General features: G+C 40.6%; 3 protein-coding genes and 1 long non-coding RNA gene across 9 annotated transcripts; 2 read left to right on the forward strand and 2 right to left on the reverse strand.

The window, feature by feature from the left end:
- Positions 1-690: 690 nt before the first annotated feature.
- On the forward strand, positions 691-2,817 carry LOC132862094 (G-protein coupled receptor 182-like). The gene is made up of 2 exons (XM_060893947.1): positions 691-815; positions 1,224-2,817. The coding sequence occupies exon 2, from the start codon at positions 1,227-1,229 to the stop codon at positions 2,289-2,291; it is 1,065 nt and encodes a 354-aa protein (XP_060749930.1). The 5' UTR covers positions 691-815; positions 1,224-1,226; the 3' UTR covers positions 2,292-2,817.
- A 315-nt stretch (positions 2,818-3,132) lies between these two features.
- On the reverse strand, positions 3,133-8,512 carry LOC132862834 (zinc finger and BTB domain-containing protein 39). Of its 2 annotated transcripts, none has more exons than XM_060895141.1 (3): positions 8,224-8,512; positions 5,293-6,820; positions 3,133-5,151 (listed from the first exon to the last, which is right to left on the reverse strand). In XM_060895141.1, exons 2-3 carry the CDS (start codon positions 6,787-6,789, stop codon positions 4,252-4,254), a joined length of 2,397 nt encoding a protein of 798 aa, XP_060751124.1. In that variant the 5' UTR covers positions 6,790-6,820; positions 8,224-8,512; the 3' UTR covers positions 3,133-4,251. The 2 variants fall into 2 exon arrangements, with proteins under 2 accessions (XP_060751124.1, XP_060751125.1); XM_060895142.1 differs by lacking the exon at positions 8,224-8,512 and adding an exon at positions 7,524-7,648.
- LOC132862835 (uncharacterized) lies at positions 7,559-10,340 on the forward strand. Its single transcript, XR_009650063.1, has 2 exons — positions 7,559-7,711; positions 9,661-10,340. It is a non-coding gene; the product is annotated as an uncharacterized LOC132862835 (long non-coding RNA).
- agap2 (ArfGAP with GTPase domain, ankyrin repeat and PH domain 2) lies at positions 9,238-24,876 on the reverse strand. 5 transcript variants are annotated; one of them, XM_060895136.1, is made up of 18 exons: positions 24,525-24,876; positions 17,410-17,468; positions 17,118-17,205; positions 16,638-16,723; positions 16,385-16,526; positions 16,149-16,283; positions 15,720-15,841; positions 14,453-14,596; positions 14,258-14,341; positions 13,628-13,732; positions 12,946-13,123; positions 12,741-12,860; positions 12,412-12,555; positions 11,669-11,817; positions 11,487-11,577; positions 11,163-11,385; positions 10,399-10,657; positions 9,238-9,915 (listed from the first exon to the last, which is right to left on the reverse strand). In XM_060895136.1, exons 1-18 carry the CDS (start codon positions 24,691-24,693, stop codon positions 9,700-9,702), a joined length of 2,514 nt encoding a protein of 837 aa, XP_060751119.1. In that variant the 5' UTR covers positions 24,694-24,876; the 3' UTR covers positions 9,238-9,699. The 5 variants fall into 5 exon arrangements, with proteins under 5 accessions (XP_060751119.1, XP_060751122.1, XP_060751121.1 ...); XM_060895139.1 differs by having other exon boundaries at positions 12,412-12,552; positions 12,741-12,848; positions 24,525-24,875; XM_060895138.1 differs by having other exon boundaries at positions 12,741-12,848; positions 24,525-24,875.
- Between the last annotated feature and the right edge of the window lie 878 nt (positions 24,877-25,754).

Below are 25,754 nucleotides of genomic sequence, written 5' to 3' on the forward strand. Positions count from 1 at the left end.
ATCAATAGCTAACATAAAATCGATCCACATCTCACATGTAGTACGACAGCAAAAAACATATTTATTAGCACTTTTCTCAACTGCATGTATACGTTTACTGAAAACATGGTTCACTTTCTCTAAACTCTAAAAACAAATCTAAAAATTCACACACCAAACTCCACACACAAAAGCACATACGAAAGCAAACAAAAAGGACATTTTGTCTTTAAATCAGTGAAATTTAAAATAGTACTTAAAATCTTACATCAATAACATTAGAAATGACATTAAAAACGTGTTGTATTTCTTCTGCTTTTGGATGCACGAATTGTTGAATGTCTTTTGGGGTAAACCAGTTATTGGTGACTCTGTACATAAAGATGAACAAGGGTGAAGCTTATAAAAAGATGACAGTTAACAAATTTTGTCCCTTAGAGGATGTTTTTAGCACAACCTGGTGCTGCTGTTTTAATAGAATGACTTTAAATTTTGCAGTTTTTAGTAGCATTTTGTAGAGCACTGTGGGGCTTTTTGTGCCGAGCTGATATTTGTGCTGAGTGATGTATTAAAAGTTTAAGGAATCTTTCCTGCTGAGCATGCCCTCTTTCCTGCCCTTTGAGAATGTCCTATCAGCAGAGAGAGAGACAGAGAGAGACAGAGAGAGACAGAGAGAGAGAGAGAGAGAGAGAGAGAGAGAGAGAGAGGAGGGCGTAATGCCCCAAAGCAGCTAGGGAAAAGACTAATGCGCCACAAGTGTTCTGCCAGAACAGTCTTCATCTCTCCAGGATACTGCACCATCAGAGGGCTCTTACCCTCAGAGCTCCACAGTTAAGGTAGGTCTTGTCATCATCATCATTGTTTTCTGTTTATTTACTATTTTTTAAACCTAATAAAAACAAAAGATATATCAAATCATATACATACATGATTATACAGTATTGCCATCTTTAGCAAAGCATCACAGTGCAGCACAATTTATCTTTCCTATCTCAGCAATATGCTGTGATTCTGGGACAATTTAGAGAAACAAAAAGTTGAAATAGTGAAACTACCACAAGCACCCAAAGATTGTTGATTTCTAGAGAGTGTGTTGAACGTCCTCTATAGTTTAGAGCACATATAAGGATGACCATGAAGTGATACTTATTTAAAATGATTTGAAACAGTGCTTATGGATCAGCATAATCCTATTAAATAACTGTAAAGCACTAACACATTTAATCTTTTTTCTTTCTCCACAGAAAATGCACATCGATCACAATTCATCAGACCACAATGAAACATCATGGTTTTATGACTGTAACCTTGACTTGGACCATGACTCTCGGCGCATTTGGCTCTTCCTGCTCTACCTGTTCCTGTTCATGGTGGGTTTGGTCGAGAACTGCCTGGTGATTTGGGTAAACTGGCGCAGGCGACACTCAGCCAGCGGTGTGCTCTTCTGTGTTATCAACATCAGCCTGTCTGACCTGATGGTGGTTTTCACTTTGCCATTCTTCATGCTGGAGATAGCAATGGACAGAGTTTGGGTTTGGGGTCGATTCCTCTGCAAGGTGACGCACTTCATCTATATCATCAACTTCTACAGCAGTTCCTTCTTCCTGGCCTTCATGACTCTCGAGAGGTACCTTACCGTAACGCGGCCAAACACGCCCGCATGTTTCCCGCTGCAGCCCAGGCACCGGCGATGGCTGCTGTGTGCCGGAGTGTGGCTTCTGTCCCTGGTGTTGGGGCTGCTAGAAAATGTACACGTAGACCTGCTTGGGTGGCATGAACCTGGCTGCTATATGATTCCTGAGAAAGATCACATCGAATGGTTCGTCTCACTTAGTTTCCTCTGCTTTATCTTCCAGTTTTTGGGGCCTGCATCTGTCATCATCACATGTAATATACTGATTGCGCGGTCTGTTCGCGCCTCTCCGGACGTGGAAAATCGTAGGGATCTTTGGCTCTTGCATGTGTATTCACTGGTCTTTGTGGCCTGTTGGCTTCCCTACCACTTTGTGATGCTCCTATTAATGGTGGATGACCTGGATCCAAGCTTGATGTCCTGCGACACTATAGATACTCTGTTCTTCTCCTTTGGTATTGTACAGTGTATCTCATTGTTTCATTGCATTGCCAACCCCATTCTCTATAACTTCCTCAGCAAGAGCTTTCGTGCCAACCTCTTTAACGATATTCTTTCACGTATTTCCTCACTACCTGCCAACACTGTGGCCAATGCAGCTGACGGTGCAGGGACAGTACCACGAAAGGAGCGAAAGTTCAGCAATGCCAGCACCAGCCAATCAGAGATAGGATCCTAAGATCCAATACATCACAATAAGTTTTCCTGAGAGATATGAGTAAGCAGCATAATGTCTGTGCTGCTATAAAGAAATATTTTTCAGTTCCATTCAAAATATGTGTCCTAGCATTAACACCCCTGTGTAAATAAAGAGACCATTTAAGAACAATTATTCTGATTATATTCTAAATTTAAAGGGTTCGGAGATCATGCATTATTCCAAAAAATTCATGCGCATTGGGCAATATCCTTTGAGAACGAACCTTTTTTAAGCAGTGAAGCACAACAGAGTCAAAAGTGCATGTAAAGAAACATCTTTAGGAGTTCCTGTCATTAGGTTTAGAAGAGGAAGGAAACTCCCTACATCGCACTCCCACAGGAAGTTGCTGTGTAATCACACATTTGAAGAGGATGATAACTGTACACTAAAGAAAAAAATAACTTGGCTTTAGTCTGCTTTAAAAAAAAATACCCAATACCTTATATTCAAATGTTCAAACAGAGCTTTTTTTATGGAATAAACGTTCCTTTCGAAACATGTAAAACTCACTTGCTGAGAATCTGTGTTGTTCACTGTTACCCCCCACCACCACCACCACCCCCAGCCTCATGAACAGTCAGTGTGCTCTCAGAATACACAAACGCTGCCACCAAGTGGCAATGCAATAACAGCATCTACTACATTTAATAGCATCCTAATTCTACTTACGTATTTAGGCACATGAGTATAAATTTCAGGTGTCCAGATAAAGGACCGGCTATTTTATAGTGGTCGTCGTACGTAAAAGTCTCCTGTATGTTGAAGTGGAGTTTTAATGGCTAAATGCAAAGGCTGAGAAGATCTAACATCACACCGTCACTCCTGTATACAACACTCAATTTTATTCAGAACACATACGAAACAAATACAGTCCGAGAACAAAGTAATACGCCTCTATTTCAAATGAAAACACTTCTTACAAAATAGAATGTATGAACATAAAAAGCTATAAATAAATAAATAGATAGTTATAGATCTTAAAACTGTATGATAAGGTACTGCTTTCACATTAAAAAAATATTACACGTTGGGGAATTTGCCCACTGAAAGAGGCAATACGTACCATTTTTACACTTCTGAAAAGTACTGCTGAACCTGCTGACGGTCCTGACACTGGAATTGCTGACCGCACCAGTCATCAGCGTACAACATTATAAATGATGTGAAAAATGCTACTGATTCCTGCTGCTTTAAGGATACACAAACAATTTCTCTTGGCTATTTCGATCCATTAACAGGAAAATATGATATAATAAAAGGTGAACACTTGGCAAGCTTATAAAAAAGATGACATAAGTATACGGACAGCACGGGATTTATTCCTTACTCTTAATGTTTACGCTGATTTGATGGATTTATTTTCAGCCTTGCTTGATACTTAATAAATGAGCGCTTTGTTCTGAATTCAAACATACCGTACAAAAACGGAGTGACTATGATGAATAAAATCAAGTGTAAAAATAAATAAGCAAATAAAAAAAATGAAGAAAAAAAAAATAAAAAAAAAAATTAAAAATTACCCTCTGTATGACGGCAAAAAAAGCAGAGCACGGTCTTGTGTCCTGTTATTAAATCTTTCGCTTCTTCTGCAATGCCCATGTACACTACCATATTTACTGGTGATACAATATGCTGTTATATACATTTAGCTTATATTAATTACAGAATGAGTAGAAGGAAGAACATCAAGAGGTATTCCTATACTAATGATCAAACCTCACAGCCACAAGAACAGTCAGTGTGCCCTCATGATACATAAATGCTGCCACCAAGTGGCAGTGCAATAACAGTGCCTACTTCAAAGTCCAGTTTCTAGCACAGAAAACATTTAATACCATCCTAATTCTACTTGGTCCTCAAAAAAAAAAAAAAAAAAAAAAAAAAAAGGTCACAGATAATGAGTGAGATAAGTATTTAGGCACATAAGAAAGAAGTAGTTTCATGTGTCCAGATTAGGGACCGGCTCTTTGGAGTGGTCGTTGTACATGAACGTCTCCTCTATGTTGAAATCGGGAGGTAGGTGGTCCTTGTGGAGTTCCATGTGTGACGAAACCATCTTCAGCGTTGAGAAGTAGAGGCCGCACACTGTGCAGCGGTACATCAGGGCACCGGCGTGCGTCTTCAAGTGGCAGATCATGGTGGAGCGGCCGCGGAAAAAACGCAGGCACACTTTGCACTGGTACGGCTTCTCTCCCGTGTGGATGCGAAGGTGGTAGGTGAACTCGCCGGAGTGTGCGAAACGCTTGCCGCAATACCTGCAGCGGTACCACTTTTGTTTCAGAACTACACCCGTTTGAGGGCAACTGGAAGAGCTGCCATTCTGTAAAAGTCCAGCAGGGAAAGGCATACCAGCTTGAATCATTTTGTCTGGTATAAATGCGCCCATGTTAAAGCCCAGGCCACTGAGTTTACTGATGCCCCCTGGCTCCAGGGGGGATGAAGAGGAGGAAGAAAACTCCAGTAGCTGGTCTGCTTTGCGCTTGACAGGCCATGTTTGAGGCTCACTCGGATGTGTGCTCAGATGGTAATGGAAAGCTGCGTCTGAAGGGAAGGTCTGTGGACACAGGAAGCACTGAAACTCACCATGTCCTTCTGTACTGCCCTCCTGACTGCCGTCATCCTCCTTGGCAGCTCCTCCTTGTTCAGCATGCAGAGCTAAGTGTGTGTCAAGTAGAGGTTGCTCCAGGAAGGGACAGGCACACTGTGGGCAGGAGTAGATGGTGAGGAGGTGTGTTAACGTGTGCCACAGAAGAGCACACCGCGTGGGCTGAGTTAACTGGCATACACCGCAGCGCAATGTCCGCAAACACATGTGACACTGTACATGCTCCCTGACAGCCTGAAAGGAAGATCATATAGTTAGTGAATTGATTCTCAGGTAAAATAAAGCTAAAATGCATTAGTAGATGGTTTAATTACAGTTTGTTAGAATTCATTAGCATTCTCATCATTTAAGCCAAAACAAAATAAAAGTACAGACCTTTAAATCCTTAGTAATGGATTTACTGCACACGGTACACTGCAGTTCTGCTCCAGACCCCTGAGTGGTGGTGTTAAACATTTGGGGGATGCATCTGGCCACTGACTGGCGCCTGTGACGAATCAGCTCGGCCTCGGTGCAGAACTGCAACTCGCATACCTCGCAGGAAAACAACAGGATGCCCACATGTGTGAGGGCATGAGCAACGCTAGATGCGCGATCAGGGAAAGACGTTCCACACACTCGGCAGCTACCCGTCTCAGACAGGTGTGTCTCAGCATGTGAGCGTAAGACACTGTTATCTGCTTGCAACAACACTCCACAGGTTTTACAGGGCTGTGATGACGGTGCCAGCTGGCCATGACTTGCCAGGACGCCACTTCCGCCGTTCTCTATGCACATCAGGTCTTCGTCGTCTTCCTCTTCCTCAATGTAATTTTCCTCATCATCGCTTAGTTCGATTACATCCCCCACCAGCGCTCTCCACTGCTCTCCATCCTCTGTAGGCCCATCATGGATGCTCCTTTTTTCTGCATTGTCGTCTTCTCCAAACAAAATGGCATCTTTGACTGCTCCATCCCCAAGTCCAGCACCTCCTTCAACCACTCTAACCTGCAGGCTATCCAGCGGGTCACCTGAAGATGACGAGGGTGCGCAGATTTCCCCTCCAGCCTGTGCTGACGAGTCAGGAATGGAACACACTTTAGAAAGTGCTGGTTTGTTACCATTAATGATGGCTTGTTCCTCTGAGCTGTGGTTCCCATCCACTTTCTCTTCCTCCTGTTCAGTTTTAAGCTGCAAATTGAGAGCTGGGAGGATCTCGGAAGCCTGAGAGTGGTGGTTATCTAATGAGCTCTGTTTGTTGTTTGCCAGCTGGCTATAGCTTAAATGTAGCTGAAAGCCATCCTCTGCTTTAGGCGAGTGGGAGAGTGAGAGGGGGGCCACATGAGACCGATTTACCCTGTTCACTCTGCTCTGAAGGAGTGGAGAAGGTGCTACTGGAGTGGGAGCGGCAGGAGATGAGAGAGAAGAGCAGGACGCCGCGGATGAAGAGCACATGGAGGCTGCCATGATGGTAGCAGGGGCCAGGTCGGTTTCCACATCTCCGTCTGAGCTCTTCATATCTGGGAAGGTGGCATGGCAAGCCCGCACCAGCTCCCTGACTCCCAGTCGTTCTGCCAACTCATACAGCACACCGACGTCTATCAGATCAGTGAGGATCTCACCTGTGTAAATGAAAGTCAACAATTTCTCAAAGTTGGTTGCAGAGATGAAGTCCAAAGAGAATGTGGGAGGAGTGCCACTCTGGCCATACGGGCCCCTAGATAACAGGCTGCTGAAGTGAGAGCTTGCACACGCAAGGACTGCCCGATGGGCAGGGAAGGACCGACCGCCGACCTGCAGAACCACGTCACAGAGGAGCCGTGACAGGCGGAAGCGGTTGAGCTCAGATAGAAGCAGGGCCGCATGGCCTGACCTCTGCAGGCGGATCCGCATGCCTGCCAGGGTGGCGCTGAGCTCTGTTTAACTGCAACACAACCAATGCATAGGAGATTAAACATGGCTTCATGTTTTAAAAACATTCCTAATACTCTTATATTATGATCGGTTTAACTGCAATAGAAGTTGCTTTCTTAAGACAAACTTTTAACCTGATTTCCCTGTTCTAGCACTCACATACAAAACACATTCTCACATCTTTATGTCTTGTAATAAATGTTTGACATTTTATAAGCGCCACCCTTTTCTCATGGCAAGGCGGTGTAGTTTCTAGCTTTACCACCTTGTTCGATCCAAACCTACGCACGTGTGGAATTTCTGTGCACGTTCTCCCTAGGTTTCCTTCCTGTTTCTCCAGTTTCGTCCTACTTCTCAAAAACTCGTCAGTCTTGCTACTTAGGAATGCATGGTGCCTTATTATGAATTAAAATGTCCCCGTATCATGACCGGTAAGCTCGGTGTTCCCGGGATAGGCCCCGGATCCAGCACAACTCTGACCGGGGATCATTGTTTACTAAAATTTAAGGGATTAATACATTAGTAAGAATAATTTAGAGGTTGTTTCCTTTCGACCAGCTAATAAAGATGGTCTTGACAGTCAGCTCAGACTTGACAGTCAGCTCAGATTAAGCTGAATTTTTTCAGCATGGTTATAGTACACTAATGAAAAAAAATGGTCAAATGTGGATATGAGAACTTTTTAACTGAGGACCCTTGTAGAAATAACTAGCCTTGGGATCCACCTGTAACAGCCAATAAGAGGTGGCCAAACGCTCGAGGAATCTCTTGTCAGTGATCTGGATTCCTCGCGCGAGGAGTAAAAACTAGAATGTTCTAGAAACTTTTACCTCAGACACAAGAAGCAACTGACAATAAAACACCTATTAACGTTACAGTAAACGCTAATATACGAAGAAAGGTAGGTTTGGCCAAGAAAGTAATTAAACAGTAGCTAGAAACCAAATTGTATATCACGGTAGGTTTTATATTTTCAATAAAAAATAATAAAAAATAAAAAAAAGCAACAGTTCGCTGCATCGTAGATGTAATGCAGTTAGCTAGGTAGCTAGCTAGTGATGCTAAAGCACCACAGCAAGTTAGCTAGCTAGCTAGCCGACGAAGAATGTTGTAGGAAAACGTTGTACCTGTAGCTATACATTTCAAAGTATATGTAAATATATATATATATATATATATAGTCAAAACTACCCAAGTAGCTTCAGCTAATTAGAAAATTAGCCTTATGTTAGCACGGTGAAAAGCTAACTATATGATGCACTGGTTGCTATACAGCAGTTTAGCAACCGATAAGCTAACGTTTGTTAGCTAGAAAGCTAGCAAAATCAATTGTAGACCTGTGCTGAGCCGTATTAGCTAATTTTACCTAGTTTATTATTATCTGTAAATTTAGAATGCAGATGTTATGTTTACCCTCAGAGCTGCGGTAGTTTGTTTTCAACAGAGAGTATTCCAGTTTTGTAATCAGCCCAGACTCCTTTCTTCCCGAACCATGATGGCTAGCTGGCTAACAGACGCCGAGCTAAAGCCCTTACAGGCTACCAAACTGCAATGAGCAGCCAGATGTCAGAGCATGGCTTTCATTCCTTATGAAAATTTTAAGCGTTTTTAAAATTGCATTGAAAGTTATCCAGCCAAGTATCAAGCTTCACAACCGATACTTATATACTATAATAATCTTAAAAAAAAATAAAAATAAGGTAGTGTTCTGTGTAATGACATGCTTTGGGGGCAAATAAGCACTTCCCTTTAAAGGTTCTTTAAAAAAAAATAAACAAAAAAAAATCTGCATACTTCATGCTGGTTATGATCAATGGAATGAGAAAACTTAAAGGAATTACAGGCCTAAAACTAAAAACAGCAAAACTAGGCCTATCATCAACCTATGCCTACTAGTGCTTACTGTAGATCTTAAATTCATGTACACATTAAAAAAAAAAAAAAACACATGACATCGTGTCATAACCATTGAACCTTTCGAAACTTAAGGAAATGTAAGACAGCAAGGTCGCTTCGAAAAGAAAAGTCTTCAAATCTGATGATGACGTGGAAAGTCCACTTTTTAGTCTATCCTTCTAAGTCTGATCGGTCTCTGGCACAGATAATAGGAAGCCGATAAAATGCTGTCAATTCATTTATTCACTCATTCATTCATTCACTCAGAAATGACTCTTTCTGATGAGTGGAACTGGAGAACACGTCTATTCAAACAGTCGTTCACACTTTGTTTATGGAGGATGGAGAAACCTGGAGGAAAATACACACAGATACATGCTGAATACGTATATCTCCACGTATATAGTGTAGAAATGACAGAATATGATTCCAAAAGTATACCTTTTCTTTCATTGGTTAAACAAACAACCACAAAAAAAAAAAACTGATCTCAATGTGTTTTTGGAATGTAAAAAAAAATTTGGAAAAAAGTTTAAAGATTTAAGTTTATTTATTCTAGTATTTAGAAACGGTGCACAATGACATACTATCCTTTTTCCCGTACAAACACAGTGGCCTCATGTATGTTGCTTATTATGAGGAACAGTTTTATGAGTCATACAGTAATGTTGAATCCACAGATTGCTTGGAGAAGCTCTCTAGGCTACATTTGTCTTTGTATTAGATATATAATTAGCATGTATAATATTGCTTTTGAGTCGTTGAAACAGTATCTTTATTTAATTTTAAGCTGGCTTGATAATTTCATTTCAGACATTGACAAGTATGTTTTTTGCCTTCTCTGAGGAACCTAAATGGACGCATATGAACGAGGACAGACCAAAACATCCACAGAGAGAGACTTACATAGCATTTTAACAAAATGAAATAAAAACTGTTCTTTTTTTTCTCCAGAATGGAAGAATCTTTGTCTGTCCATGAAGTCTTTACAAGTTATGTGACCCTTCTCCTGGAATTGTTACGTCCGAGACTTGTGATGCTACTTTTGCGGGAGAGAATCGGAGTAGGTGCAGTAGGTGCGGTGGGTGAGGTTTCATTGGGGCAGCCATGTTGGCGAAGGATATCCACACACTCTTGGCTCCCAGCCTGTTGTGCTAGCGTTAAAGCTGTTTGGCCTTGAGGATTCTTTGCTTTCACGTCACTGCCATACTACAGAGAGAAAAAGACAAAAAAAAAATGAAAAACCCATAATTCAAAAAAGAAACCTGAGATAAATCAGAAATATATCATGCTATAAGAATGTTACTGCCTTATATAAGTGTAAATGTTCCTTGCTTAAAAGTATTTTAATTTGTCATATTAGCTTAAAAGAAAGTATTGCTATAGGTTTTATATAGTTTTGTTTTGAAATGTATTTTACCACTGCACAGTTGAATTCTCAAGTCTGACTGATCAGTAAATATTGAAATATTTTTCATAACAGCAACACTATATGTTATATTATATAATGTTATATAACACTATATATTAATCACATGTTTATGTTGATGCAGGATGGCTGACACTTCACATAAAAACAGGTCTACAACATGAAAGTCTCCATTTTTTGGCTAAAAAATAAAAAACATCCAGCAGCTGTCGTTGCCTGTATTTTTATTATAAGTATATCCCTAACTGTCTGTCAACTCTTACCCAAACTAGGAGCTGAGTCATGACCACATCTCCAAGCTGGCAGGCTGCATGTAAGGGGCTCTGAGGCTGCAGTGGAACATTAAGCTGCTCCTTGGTGCTGTGGGCCAAGAGCAGCAGGAGACTGGGAAGATCTTTGTTGGTGACAGCACTGAGGAGCTGCGATGATGTCACCTCACCTGGGCTCTCGTCCTGAGTTGGCAAGGGTGCCACAAACAACTTCTGCTCATATTTAGCCCGGATCCAAGACTCCCTCTGCTCTCTAGGTTGAACGCCAAAAAAAGGCACAGCGAAAGGATGTTATTCTGGGAAGACCTTTTGCAAGTGTTTGAACAGCCTCTGTAGATTTCCCCTTTTTCTTTATTTAAATCAACAGTAGATGGCAGTGAGTCTTTTTTGTCTGCTATGAAACTAAATCTACTAAAACAACATATGTTACTGTGTGTGAATGATGGGTTTGTTTTTGCTCTCACTTTATATTCACCAGTAGACTTTTGATACGAAAAAGCACGTGACATTGGTTTGGAATGAATTCAATGAACAAATTATTGTTGACAAATTATTTACACTTTGTTCTGCAAACTGTGATTCCCACAAGACCAGCATTAAACTCTACAGAGTATAATTACAGTTTTAGGTTCCCTGGGGCTTTTAAAAAAGGTTTTGGATTGTGTTATGAACTGCAGCAGCAGCGGAATCATTTGCAGTTAATTTATCTGTATCTTTAACTGTATACCACTCTGTTTAATCCAAGGGGTCCTGCTCACCTTGTTGCTTCAGGCGTTGGCTTTTGGCGCTCTTGTGTACATTTTTCCCAAATGCTGTTGGCCAAGTGGTTGCCTATTGCCATTAGCACCTTGGTGAGCTCACTAGGCCAGTCATCCAGGTCCAAGGAGCGGACTCGGGACAAGTGTGTCCCAAGGTTCCTGTGAATTCCTGAGCACTCAATACAAATCAGTGCTCCCAAATTTAGACTAGCCCAGGTGGGATCTGGTGGGATAGGAAGAAGTGAATTATGTATACTAGACACGTACTATCTCTCAGTACACAGTGGATGGACTGTTCATGTGATTTAGTGATAAATAACTCACGTGGTGCATCACAGTCCACACACAGATCATTTCCTTTGGCATTGCGAATGGCTTGTAGTGCCACAGCTTCACTCTGGCTACATCTCCGAGTCTGGACCACACACATACAGATGCACTGGTCAGATTCATTTTCAGTCATTATGAAATTGATGATATGGTTTACAAATCATGGCCAAACCAACCTTATTTCTACTTTCACACAGTTGCAGAGAAGCCAGGATTTGGCTCTCAATGGCTTGCACCCAGGCATCCCTGTCCTCCTGATTCTGGGTGTCAAAGTGCCAGCTCTGTCCTGTGCTTGATATGATGATAAAGTCTGCATTCTCCTCCTCTGCAAGGAGCAAGCAATATTTATTTACTAGAGAGGAAGTAATCGATGGAAAACACTCACCGAACCTCTCGGTGACATGACATGAGCAAAAGAGGAAGAGAGAGAAGGACAGAGTGAAAGATGACTAGTGGTGCAATTCATTTGTAGTAATCTAATGATGTGTCGTCATGACTGAGCGATGATAAACATCAACATACAATGCAGAGCAAGAGCCAGTCACACTGAGTTCAACCATACACTTCATCCACGCTGCCTATTATTACCTGTTCTGTTAATGTTTCGCAAGCTACCAAAGCTTTTCAATTTCCACATTTTGCGCTTGGCTTGCAGTGCAAGAAATTAGCCCAGGGCAGCAGAGGACAAAGGGAAGGGGAAGAGAAAAGGAGAGATGCAAGAGAAGACATAAGTCATAGGAAACACTTTATATCTTCACAGACAACAATGAGGAGGCAAAAAGAGCAGAGGACAAGCAGGGAAATTCATCAGGTTTCACGTAATTGAATCCTTTACGAATTAATTATCGTTTGATTTATGATCGACTAATCGTATTTGGAAAGGTTATCAAGCGTTCTGTGTGTTTTTGGTGGAGCTTACCATCAGCCTGGCTGGCTGCAGCATCTCCTTTGACATTCATACTTTTCTTCCTTTTAGTCTTGGTCTTTCTGTCGCTCATGGGGGATGACGGAGTGATGTCTTTTCCCAGAGAAGGGCTTATAGCCCCGTCAATGCTTGATTCTACTGGGTGGAGACAGGAGATTAAACATCTAGAACGTAAGCCATTGTGATAAATTATGGACTTCAAAGAATCAGTACATGTCAGAATTGTGGAGTTTGTACACACTGAAAAGCTCACACAAGGTTTGTGTCTATTTGTAGCTCATTCGTGTGCTGTTTTTGCAATACATAAGAACTTATTCACATACCCAGGCTTATCGCCTTATTGGACACGGATGAAGGACAACGTTTGATTTTTTGTTCATCTTGAGATGACATTACAGAGCCAGCTGCCTCATCAACAGTCAGAAGAATTGCTGGAATACAAGCTACAAGTCACAAAAAAGTAAACTAGAAGACAGGTTACTGGTTTGAGATTATATCTAAACAAACAGCTCATATTACTGTACTTACATGAGCTTCCTCCTTCAGGTGCTGGTTTGTCTTTTGCAAGGCCATTGACTCCAGGGGAAAGAGTAGTAGCAGGAGCAGGGCCAGCTGGGGGTGCTGCCCTGTGCAGACGCTTTCCTGGTACTTTGACAGTAACACGTAGCAGGTCCATCTCCTTACCGTGGGTATTCTGCCTGTATTCCTAAAAACAGCCACATACTCCAGTTGCTCTAGGTGATTTAATTATTAAGATATGTATTTGTTTTGTTTTTAAGATTGGACTGTTAATATCAACTATAAGACAATAATATTGTGTGCTACATACCTAATTTTAAGGGATCAAGCTCAAATCACATGGATATTTTGTTCCAAATTTTTTTTTAATCAATATAGGGTGCTTGGAACTAAAATTCTAAATTTTAATCTTCCATCACATTATTGTTGCTCCTTGAAGTGATGTCAGATGAAGACCTTTCAGTGTGCTTTCAGTTTGTGGAAAGCTCACTTATGGGTGTGACTGTCCAGTGTCCACATACGTGGCTATATGTATCTGTAATGCTAACCAATTACTTCCAATATTCCATTCCATCTATCATTCCTAGACCTCACATATGAGAGCAGCACAGAAGGCTAAGGCAGAACAGAAGACTGCTGTTTTACTGCTCCTGTTCCCTTCTGTCCATTAGTACAAGACAGCGGTTCTTACATTGACGTTTGAATGATATGTGAGAATGCCATTGTTGGTAAGCGTGACAAGCTTCTTCTTCCACTCCTTGTTTAGAGAACGTTCACTGCGCTTCCATAATGTGCCCTGTCAGACAAAACACACGTTACAATTATTCATAAGTCACTGTGTGCTAAACAAACCAAAGCCAAAACAATTACAATTAAAAACTTTTTACAATTAAAAATTTTTTACAATTAAAAAGAATTTGAAAGAAATACTGAGCTTTTTAGTGACAATTTATATTTCTTTTGGAAATTGTGTGCACCTACTTGGCCAGACAATTGCATATTTTAGACATAAAATGTATTATATCATGAAGTATTTGCACTATTTATTTATTTGTTTGTTTGTTAGTTTGTTTATTTATGAAATCAGGTTTATGTGAACAAGCAATTTCTTCCTTTTTCAACTTGGAGTGATAATTCCCAAACAGTTTTTTATAATGTTACCTAGAATTAATCAAGTGTTACGTCCTTGATAGTGGATCAGACTGTTATGCCCTACTATATATGACCTTTTGAGTGAAACTTTTATTTATCCATTTCTCCTGTAGTTAGTATAAAAATTTAGAATAAAGTCATTGATAATCAGAGATGATCTGTCACGTACCTGTCTGATAATAACTGGTTTGATGCCTCCTGCATCAGCTCTGCTCTCCGAAGTCTTCCTTTCACTATCGCTCCCACGACGGTTCTACAACAGCAGTCATGTGAGTTAAAGCATTGTCAAGGCACAAAAATACAGATAGACAGAAACAAAATATGGGATGAGGTGAGAGATGAGGTGAGTGATAGAGCGGATCACCGTGAACAAGGAGGTCCGGCGTCGTGGTACATTTCGCTGAGAGCCTCCCTCTCCTCCTGCCACTCCCCGTATTTCTCTGTGACTTATAACAGGGGTGGAGGGCAAAGAGGAGGAATAATCACTACTCTGGCCCCCATTACTGGCCTGGGAGAGGGGGAGGACACACAGAGAGAGACAGAAAAGTGAAGGATGTTAAATGGAACAGATACAGAATGAGGGCTTTGAACAGACAAACACAGGGAGGGAGAGAGAGAAAGAGAATGGGGCCATTCAAATTGCTGCCATTGTGAAAAAAAAACCTCCCATTTTGACAGATTTGACAGATAGACAAACACATGCATTTGTGATAATTAGTGATTTTTACAGTAGAAATGAATGGATGACATGAACGAATGGCTTTTTCTCTTCCCTGCATAATCTGGCTGAGAAGATGGTTATGTTTGTCCGCATAGCACAGTTTTTTGTATCCCATTTAATGAAGCTTTCATTAAAAAGCAAAATATTCTGCCATCATTAAGGACTTAATTCAAAGATTTTGACTTAATTTAATAACTAAAGTCTTTATTTATGCAGTTACTCATATCCAGCATCCACTTATTTAAATAGTTCTGCATATTATGTTCTGCACGGCCCTTTCAAAATACATAAATTAATCCTAATGTATTCAATATAACAATTAAAAAGATGAACACGATATATGAATAGGAAGATTCATAAGCGTTCAAAAAAAATCTTCTAATAGGAGTCTATATATTGCCAACATATTGCAGCTTGAATAGTCCTAGTAGGAAGTTATCACATTAATCATTGCAGTTTTTGGTTAAATTAACAAAATGGCTTCCACCCTCATTATTCCACAGCTTATAAAATAGCACTTGATCCAGCACATCTGATTATTTTGAATTTATTATTATTTTTACATCATTATTCTGAAGATTGTGTCAACTGCATTAAGCCATGGAGATTAGTTCAGACAGTTGCACTGAACTAAATACTGATTCTCACTCAAGCAGATATTGTATAAGAAATATCAGTTCAAAAATAAGTCCAAGGTCAGAATCACGCTTAACTGAGACGTAGCTCTGTTTTAAACAAGCTCCGCTCCATGTTTAAAGACAGACGCAGCTGCCTGAATTGCACTGCGACAGTGTGTAAGTGTGCATAATTCAACTCTGAATACAGCCCTTTACTTTCAACATCAAAGCCATGCAACCGAGTCTAAGATAAATAAACGTGTTCAAATAATGTCACAGATATGTGATAGTACCTGTCCCAGTAATGGAGCAGACACAGGTGTAGAGGCTCCAGAGTGGCTGGGGGAGTTGGGTAGGGACTTGCAGGTTGCTAGATGGCTGGCTTGCTTCTTACCTGCTACTATCTTCTGGCACACTGTGTGGCGAATGGTTTGATTAGTAAATCAAAAATAGCACTAAGATATGGAAGTAATTCAGATCTAAAAGGACCAGAGATTGATTAAATTTCAGCTCATCCCACTCCAGGGATTGCTTTATACTGTAAGCCAGATAAATGGCAGCCTATTGAATTCATCTATTAATGGCAGCCTATTGAATTCATTTCAAAATCTATTTGAATCATTTTCCTTAAGTAATTGTTTGTGTCTTCCAAAATCCTGAAGGTGATATTGAACTATTACTAGCCCCAGTGTTTTATTACACTATTCTGACAAGATCCTAACCTTCAGTGAAGACTCTGTCCACATTCAGTCCATAGGTGGCACAGGTCTCATAGTACGTAGAACGTCGCACATCTGTACAAAGCTGTTGTACCCGCTTATCCTCAATGACACGGACATTTGTGCTGCTAATCTTATCTGGATAGAAAAGCACAAGGACACATTGACATTTTAGTACCTCAGAGTTTCTTCTTGTCCATATTACAGCATTCAAATGGAAAGGTTTTGAAATCCTGTACCTTGTGTCCCTACTACTATGAGAGGGATGTCTGCAGTGTTGCGGTGGGTTCCCAGTTCACTGAAGTTCTTGTACACATCTTGGAAACTGGCTTCATTTTCCAGGCTAAACACCATAATAACTGCATCTACCCAGTTGCTGAACTATAATTCAATATTTGAAGCTGTATTAGTCAGCTGCATGAGCCAGAGTGCACATAAAATGATTATTTAGAGACAGTTTGCTTAAAGAATACACAAGAAAAACATAAAAACCTGTGCATTTGGAAGGCAGGATTCCTCTCGGATTAATAACAAGTGACTCTGCCCATCAACCAAGACCTCTTTCTTATATCTCCCACCTGGAAGGGGCAACAGAAAAACCACCAGTTTTTAGAATTGTGGACCACAGTGCACAGTTTTTACAAAGACTTGCTGGTTCTGAGAAGTGCCATATGCTCCCATACAGATACTTTATGAGCTGAATAGAGAAACTAGCTTGTTGCTACATGTTTTCAGAAAAAAACCCCAATATGTTGACCTATTTTCAGAAACTAAACAATAAGGAAAACAAAAATACTGTAAAAAAAAAATAGCTCTGTAGTCTCATTTTTGGATAATAAACCTATAGAGCAGAAACCCAAAAAAACAACAAACCAACAAAAAACTAGCCTAACCCTAGTTTACCACAGCTGGTTTCATGCGCAGTTTCTTTATGTAATGAGTAAGTTGAAAGGCAGATCGGTACATTCTTACCTTCATGTGACTCATGAGGAAGATAGCTTCCTGTGATAAACCTGTTTACCAGGGCAGACTTTCCACTCCGTATGCTACCCAGCACCCCCTATATAAAGATAAACTTAGATCAATTGAGAATGCTCATTTGCAAAAAGATAACTAAAATTATAACTGGTTATCAGTATCAGAGGCATTTCTTGCTTGATAAATTTGACCTATCCTTGAGTTTCTTTATAAAATCGTATTTTTAATCTTTAATATAGTCCAAACAAACAAACCTAATATTTTATATCAGAAGAAGTCATCTTACCAGTCTCAGCTCTGGTATAGAGCGGTTTAAGGTCCATTCCTGACTGTTAGCAAAGGAAGCTGCAGACAGGATGAAAGATATAGTCACTGAAATATTCTGAAACCTGAACACAAAAGTGTCATAATGCTTGAAGTTAGAAATGGCAGGATGTCTCAGTGTAATGAAATCACAATGCAGCATATCTTAAGCAACCGTGCTTAGGATGTACATGTTGTGTCTTTCTGTGAAATTCTGTCTGACAGAACAATGAAATTGCATGTTATTTACGGCGTAAAAAGAAAGAACAAATCATCTGATAGGATTTCTCCCTTTTTTTATAATTGCAAATGTAAAAAAATTTAAAAAAAAAAAAAAAAAAAACACCAAGTAAAAGTCATTTTAGCTTTTTGGCCAGATGAGTAACAGCTTTCGACCTACAGGTACTCTCCTTTTTTTTCTGTGAAGTCTGGCTCAGCCCCAGCTGTTTGACTGTCACCAGTGACTGATGGAGAAATCTGCTGTCTTCTTTGTGATCATCTCATCCATGACTGCCCAGCTGTGGCTTGCTTTGGATATGTAAAGTGGTAACTGAAATGCTTTGATTCATGGCACTATAATTTGTAACTTACACAGCAAGTGAGGTGATAGTCCTTCAAACCTTTATGTACTGTCTGGTCTCTTCTCATGAGCAAAAGGTTGAGATAAAGAGAAGTTACAAAAACCACTATCCACCACTTCCTCTGTGAAACACCAGTTCTTTAGATAAAGAGAATGTCCCCTCCCGCACACACACACACACACACACACACTTAAATTCAGTGTGTTTCTATGAGGGCATTATGAGACAGGGCCAGACAGTAAGACCCTTATGCAGATACCAAGCCCTCTATATACGGCCGCGTATCCGGAGTGCCTGGATGAAAAAAGAATGCTCTATGTGTCACATTCTAAAGCCTGCATGTTTTTTTCCTCTCTTTTTTAGAAGCTTTTCAGAAGACTCCCTTGCTGCACCCACACACACACACACACACCCATACAACCCTGCTCTTTCTCATTCATTGGGCTGGGGACTCTCTCAGTGGCATCATGCAGCCATACAACAGGCAGCTCCATCTGCCTGTTGCCATGACAACCCCACCTCCAGCTGCTCTGTCAGCTTGCCTGGAGGACACATACGTAAATATTTTTGTGCGCGCATGCGTTGAGTTTACACACAGACACGCACTTACACATACATATCAGTGCACACAGTTCAAGGACCACACACACACATACACACACACACACACACACAGAGCACAGGCAGATTTTTTACTCACAGATTACTGAGCCATACTCATGGATTTAAAGATAGCAGTCAAATTCTTTGTTCTCATGTCAACGTGATTTTACAGTCTCGTGTAAAAGCATTTTGGGAAACGTTGAGGCTTTTAAAAACCTGCCTGATATCCACAAATGATCATTTAACTAACACTCTATAACAGCTCAAAGAATGTTCTCATACCAAATAGCTTTTGTCGTTCTGTTAAAATCTCGTTTTCCCTTTGTGGTTTTTGTTATCTTGTTTCTGTTGTTACGACCCCAAATGATGTTTAGGGGTATGGTTGGGATGTAACAATATGAAATGATTATAAAGTTAGATTTCTGGTGTGTATGTAGCAATCAACGACACGAACAACAAATAGCGGGCAAAACCTGTCTATATTATCATACAGATTGTGGTGACAAAGGTGATAATATTTACTATATCTACAGAAACAAGATAACAAAAACCACAAAGGGAAAACGAGATTTTAACAGAACGACAAAAGCTATTTGGTATGAGAACAGGCAGTGGGTGGAATATCAAAGATGGGATTAGGACATTTTCGTCTTGAGATTGAACTGGATTTGGCTTTTCTATTCTTAAATTCCACTGCCATTCCAATTGTTCTGAATCAGGCACAAGGACAGCGGGGAAAGGGACGAGGTTGAAAAGACAGAGATGTCTTAAACTACTGCCACAGCTCCTAACTTTACTAGAAGTACTGTAACATTTCAATTTCTTAAATGTGATAGTTTCCTGTTTCATGAGTTCAATGATTTATTGTTTCATACATGACAATGTCTGCACTTATTAAATATAGCAAGGCAAAATAAATTTTGTATGGCATGGTGGGTTTTGCTGATACTTGAAATATGGTAAGCCAAAGTGTCCTTTCATCTGATGTGTGCCACAAGCATAAACTATGCTGTACATAGTTTGATAAATTTGCTAGAGTTGAAATCATGAATGGATATGGAGGTGGTATTTTCCTACCTTCATCCTCACTGGTCTCTCTCTGTGAGGAGCTAGGAACTTGGGGTACCATACCAGCGCTGGATGGGACTTGAGTGCTCTTGGTAAAAATGCCACTAATAAATCTGAACATTTTGCGGTCACGAGTTGAGGTCCCCTGCAACTGACCTGTCCTGATGTCTGATGTCATTTGACCACCTTTTCCTTTCAGAAGGTCCTCAGACAGGCAGTTCAGGTCACTGTTGTCCAGGGTACGACTCTTCCCTTTGCGCTGGGGTTTGGAGACCACAGTGACAGGAGCTGGAAGAGATGTAGACCCTGACTTCAGTCTCTCAGCTCTTGGGCTTTGGGTCCGCATGGCAATCACATCTTCTGTAGACATTTTAACCCTAGTGCCTCCTTTCTGATTTTCTTCGTTGGGTTTGGCCTCACACACAGCCCAGGAGGCTCTAAATGTGCTTGGAGCAGGGCTGGCAGGGGACTGAATCCTGTTCCTGCTGTCTTTCCGATCCAGGCTCTTAGAGGAAGCATGGATACTGTCTCTGGCCTCCCTTAATTCACGGCCACTAAGGGCACCACTGTGTGTTTTTAGAAGGGAAACAGGACGCTTGTTAACACGTCCTACGCCATCACTTGTGGCTGGGGGTTGGGTTGGTTCTGCTGCATCCTTGGATATAGATGTTTGAGATGCTCCTGTGGCTTCTCTTGCCCCACCGTTTTCTGCAGTGGATGAGGTTATTGATTTTTGCCTGTCACTGGGTTGTGCACCATCTGTAAAAAGTGCTTTATGGTCTCTGGGGCTTGGAAGTGTTTCCTGTCCTGTTTTGAGCAGGGTACTTTTCCTTGGTTCTGGTTCAGTGACCTCCTCTTGTTTCTGTTGTTTCAGATCACTGTTGCTTGAATCTGCATTTGAAGATAGCTGTTTTTCTCCAGCCTGACTTGTTGCCCCCTCCACACTTTGCCTGGCCTTTTCCATCCCATGATCCTCAGTTGTCTCCACCTTTACCAAGGTTAGGGAGATGAGGTAGGTGGTTTTATGCTGTGATACACCAGTTTGCTCCATGAGGTTCAGGTTGGGTAGACAGGTAGACACAGACATAGATTAAACTGATCTGTGGTGATCAGATATTCCGGTTTGATCCCAAGTGACAAAAAGATTGAAAGACATTTTATGAGCTTTAGAGGAGGAGAGAAGATGGTTTGAACTGTGGTTTCTTCCTGTGGATTAGACTAGAGTGCTACTTGTGTCCTTTGTGCACGTTTGCTTGTCTGTTTGTCTTCCACATATCTTAAAGCCTCAGAATTTTCGTTCCCCTTTGATTTGCATTGTGCTTCATTTTTTCGGCACACTTGAACACTGCAACCACAACCTTCCTAACCTTCCAGCAGATTACACATTGACATCTATTATGATGGCAAGGAAAATTACATTGAGTCTTTGCCTGTCGATTAAGGCATGCTGTTTGCAGCCATACACCACAGCGTGGATGTTACGAGACAGACAGGAGAGATAAAGAGACGTAAAGCATGCAAGACGACTACCTGGCACATGGATCAAAGAGAAGCTTAGGGTTAATCCAGCGAGATCACTTCCAGGCTTTCCACAGAGAGTCTATCCATTACGCTTCCTGTGATATGTTATTTCCACCATTCACTTCAGGCGACATGGATATTAATACAGCAGACTTCAGTGTCAAGTACCTGGTGCACAAAATAAATGTGCATCCTCGTGCCAGAAAAACTTCACCGTAGGTGCAAGTCATAGATCAGTCGTCTGCCTTGCGTGCAGGAATTCCTCAAATCCCTTGTGCTAGATGCTTTTCATAGAGCCCACACTCCACATATCAGACCTGGAAAGCCTCGTTCCTCTCTCCATCGCTCTGCTCTCCCTCCGCCTGCCTGCCCTTGTCAACAGTCAGACAGCACACAGCCTCTGCTTTCCACAGAAATTCCCCCCTCCCTGTCTTTCTCTCTCTTCCTCCCTCTCTCCATCCTCTACCTCTCTTTCTGTCCCTCTCTCTATCATTGGAAAAAGGGATAGGCGATGATGTACTGTGGGAAGAGGCGGGCACACGAAAGCCAATAAAATGCTTGTGAAGCAAAGGGGAGGAGTCAAGGAAAAACTAATCAGCAAATGAGAAAAAAATATAAGCGCAGCTAATGAAAACAGCAAAATCTGTATAATGTCTACCTCTTTTTTTTATACACAAACAGCAGCATTGTGCTTCATTTATTAGTAAGTGTAATGTGGAATCGTTGTATCCACCACCCACCTCCACCCCCCTTCCCAGATGCTGAGGCAGCCTGTTACCAAGGTATTCTGGAGCCTAAGCTCCTCCTCCTCACACCGGCTCTGTCTCATCTCTCTTTTTAATCTCTATCATCAGCCCTATCTGGTCTCTTCAAGTCATTTTTTTGACTCCTACGGCATGTACAGTACCAGCTACATCCTGCTTGTCTGCTTTGTACAAGATCACAGGAGAAGAATGTTAATAAACAGACTTAAGCAGAACCTTTCGAGTCTGAGCAACGAGTGCATAGCATTTCTCTATGCGCAAAAAACATCACTTTTGTTGTAGTTTCTTCTACATCTTCCTTTAGCACACAATGGTGTCATGGTCACTCTTACTGAATGTATGAATGAATATTCACAATCCCAACTTCTCTATAATATCAGTCAACAGAACATGTTTTAGTATTTCATGATTTAACAGTACAAGCATTTTACCATAAAGTGAGTAAAAGAGGTTTCGTATGACACGTTGTCCCTTCTTTTTTACTTAAAGAAATGGGGTCACGGTTATTGAATCCGTCAGTTTTGCTACTTGCTGATGTGTGTGTTTCAAAAGTACCATTTGTTTCCTCCAGCAAGTAACCACAGGCTTAAGGCAAGGATGGGTTTACAAACTGCATTCATAGTGAAAGCTAAACAGCGGCATGTGGATGCTCACAATCTAGCGGGTAAACTTCACAGTGCCTTACAGTTAATATATGTTAATAGCTCTTATTTAAACTTGTATCAGAATCAGATCCACTTTGTCTATAAGCATGATGTCTATAAGCACCTTATTCACTTTTTTTTTTAAAGAAAAAACACAGCACACACACACAGCAGTGAACACACACACACCGTGAACACACACCCAGAGCAGTGGGAAGACATTTATGCTGTGGCGCCCGGGGAGCAGTTGGGGGGGGTTTGGTGCCTTGCTCAAGGGCACCTCGGTCGTGGCCAGCCCGAGACTCGAACCCACGACCTTTGGGTTACGAGTCAGACTCTCTAACCATTAGGTGTTCAAACATACTATATATTTTGCATACTTCTAGTACTTTGTGTTTAGCAATCAACTCTAAAAATATCACAATCCCCCTGTCAGTCTCACAGCCCTAATAAACAGTAAGCCCTAATAAACAGTAACACTTCACTCCATTTATTTTTTTCTTTCTTAGATGTTTGTAGGTTTCTTCTTCGTGTCAGGATCTGTGGATGGTATTGAGCAAACACTTCAAATGTTCATTAAGTATTCGTCATTAATGGCACACTGCTGGTGTTCAGTTCAGCAGTGATTCCATCGAATGAAGTATGACAAGGTTGACCACATGCCTCAAATCAAGAAAAAGTGCGCTGAAGAGATGTTTCATCTGTGATTATATGACGCTGTTGTCAGCTGGAATAACAGTAATTACACAGAAGAGAGGAAGCTGTCAGAGGAAGTGTATTATGGTGTGTGGGTCAGAATGACCAAATGAAAGTCAAATTAACCATCGTCACAAGATTCCTTTAACCACTCGACCCTTTCAAACGTCTGGTGCATCTCTTAATGTCCAATTGAAATGTAAATGTCCCTGACCTGTATTGAGAATCCCTCACTTATCTGGTGAACACTACAAAAAAAATACAACCAGTGTTACAAATAAATGTATATCACATGAGTATTAGAAATTTGTTTATTTGATTTCGAAAATAAAGTGCAAGCCTAACGTGACAGATGGCGTCTGAGATGGAGAGGAAGTGGCTTTTTGGGGCAGCGAGACAGGAAGTGGGCCTATACAAAAGCCTACTAAGACTACATGAGATATTCTTGCAACACAAACCTTTTAACGTTCGTATCCACAAGCCTGATTAAGTATGTAGACCGAAGGAACCCATCAGTTAATAATGTAATGGATACGCATTTCTACTTGATCAGCCATAGTGAGCCTGCCGTGCACACAGGAAGTGATGTGGCTGATAATGCTGCATTACCGGTACATGGATTCTAAAGAGATCACCTCACTCTATCACTGACGAGCAGACTCATTACATCGTTTTTCTCACCACATTCTCAACGACAGACTTAACGTTCAAAACGATTTAGACATAAAGGTGTCGTAAACACACCAGCTGGGTGCTTGCACAAAAAAAAAAACAACATGAAATGAACATTGTTTAAATGCTACATGATTCACTGATTTTCCCATTTTTAACCTATTTTAGTTGAATCATCATACATGCAGAAAAAGAAACGAATAAAAGTAAATAGAACTGCACAGAAACACCTGAAGCACCTTTCTAAAAAAAGGCACAAGCAATGTCACTTGACCCAGATACTGAAGATATACGTTTTACATTTTACTCAGTGATGCTCTGCTTATTTCCACTTTTTACCATCTCATCTAAATTTTGTGTAGCTTTTTTCATATCATTCAGATTTTTATCTTCAGAAATAAGCTTTGGAAATGTCCTCTTTTTTTCTTCCACATTTACAGACACTCAAGCTAGGTTTTGGCATCTTACAGGAACTGATCAGGTAGGATGTGAAATATAAGACTCACCGTATGAGAGAGATTATACAGTATAAGCATCAAGTGGACTCACCTTGCAGGCTGTGGATGTAAACCTTCAGTCCAGTCCTGAGCTGTTGGTCATTGACTCTCTCCAGCTGTTTAAACAGTCTGTTGAGGGTATTCTGTACGCTATCATGACGCTTTACTTCGGCCCGAATTGCACTTGAATGCGCTGCCTTAGTTGAATTATGCATATTCATTCAGGTGAGTGTATCCAGAATGTCCAAATTTATCCCTGCAATCCACTGGCATGTTCAACTTCTCTTTCCATGCTCACTAGCATAACCAGAAGCAGCGAGTCATTTCATCGTGAGACATGAAGTACAGCAGAAAAGTTATTCAGCTTGCATGAATTTCCTCTGTGCGCATTTAAGTTCACTTCCTGATTTCAAACAGCCTTGAGCTCTCATAGTCTGTTCTCTCAAAAACAGGACTTTGCGGTGAATTCACGTCAACTGAAAGGAAAACGCATCAGAAGGTACTTTTTTTCCTCTGCAATTGCCCCAGAAGAGAGAAATTGCTTATTTGTTTACTGAAAAGTCAAATGAATGCACATAGTGCTACTAAACAAGTAAATATTATTATAAATAGTATTTATTATAATCTTCTCAGGTTTACATTTACACTGTATTATTATTTCTGCTCAATATAATTATTGAGAATTCAATAATGAAATTCACTAATACTAATACTAATACTTGAAATTCACTAATACTAAATAACTTTGTAAATACTTTCAATACAAACTTGGAAAAATGTCATCTGTTTGATTATAACAGAGATGGGGGACTCGAGTCATATGACCTGACTCGAGTCAGACTTAAGTCAAATTTGAGACTTGAGACTTGCTTGACAAATATTAAAAAAAGACTCGTCTTCACTTTGACTTGACATTCATGACTTGAGACTTACTTGTGACTTGCACGTGTGTGACTTGCTCCAACCTCTGGATTATAAATACACTTTAATTTATCTTTTATAGGTTATGTTCCCTTAGAAATGTCCCTGTTTCAGTCCTGAGCCTGGCATCTCCGGCTATCTATCTATCTATCTATCTATCTATCCATCCATCCATCCATCCATATAATCTATCTATCTATCTATCTATCTATCTATCTATCTATCTATCTATCTATCTATCCATCCATATAATCTATCTACAGTATCTATCTATCTATCTATCTTTCTATCCATCCATCCATCTATCCATCCATATAATCTATCTATCTATCTATCCATCCATCCATCCATCCATATAATC

Source organism: Tachysurus vachellii, chromosome 19 (assembly GCF_030014155.1).
Source record: "Tachysurus vachellii isolate PV-2020 chromosome 19, HZAU_Pvac_v1, whole genome shotgun sequence".
Lineage (NCBI taxonomy): Eukaryota > Metazoa > Chordata > Actinopteri > Siluriformes > Bagridae > Tachysurus > Tachysurus vachellii.

Bases quoted from the DNA above. Each gene is read 5' to 3' on its own strand.
- LOC132862834 (XM_060895141.1), bottom strand. From the start codon at position 6,789: ATGCGGATCCGCCTGCAGAGGTCAGGCCATGCGGCCCTGCTTCTATCT. The intron at 5,152-5,292 runs GTCTGTACTTTT...TCTTCCTTTCAG, and splicing joins CCATTACTAAGGATTTAAAG to GCTGTCAGGGAGCATGTACA.
- LOC132862094 (XM_060893947.1), top strand. From the start codon at position 1,227: ATGCACATCGATCACAATTCATCAGACCACAATGAAACATCATGGTTT.
- agap2 (XM_060895140.1), bottom strand. From the start codon at position 20,765: ATGTCTGTGTCTACCTGTCTACCCAACCTGAACCTCATGGAGCAAACT. The intron at 13,733-14,257 runs GTACGTGACAGA...TTTGTCTGACAG, and splicing joins AACCAGTTATTATCAGACAG to GGCACATTATGGAAGCGCAG. The intron at 12,861-12,945 runs GTAAGTACAGTA...TGTGACTTGTAG, and splicing joins ACCTGAAGGAGGAAGCTCAT to CTTGTATTCCAGCAATTCTT.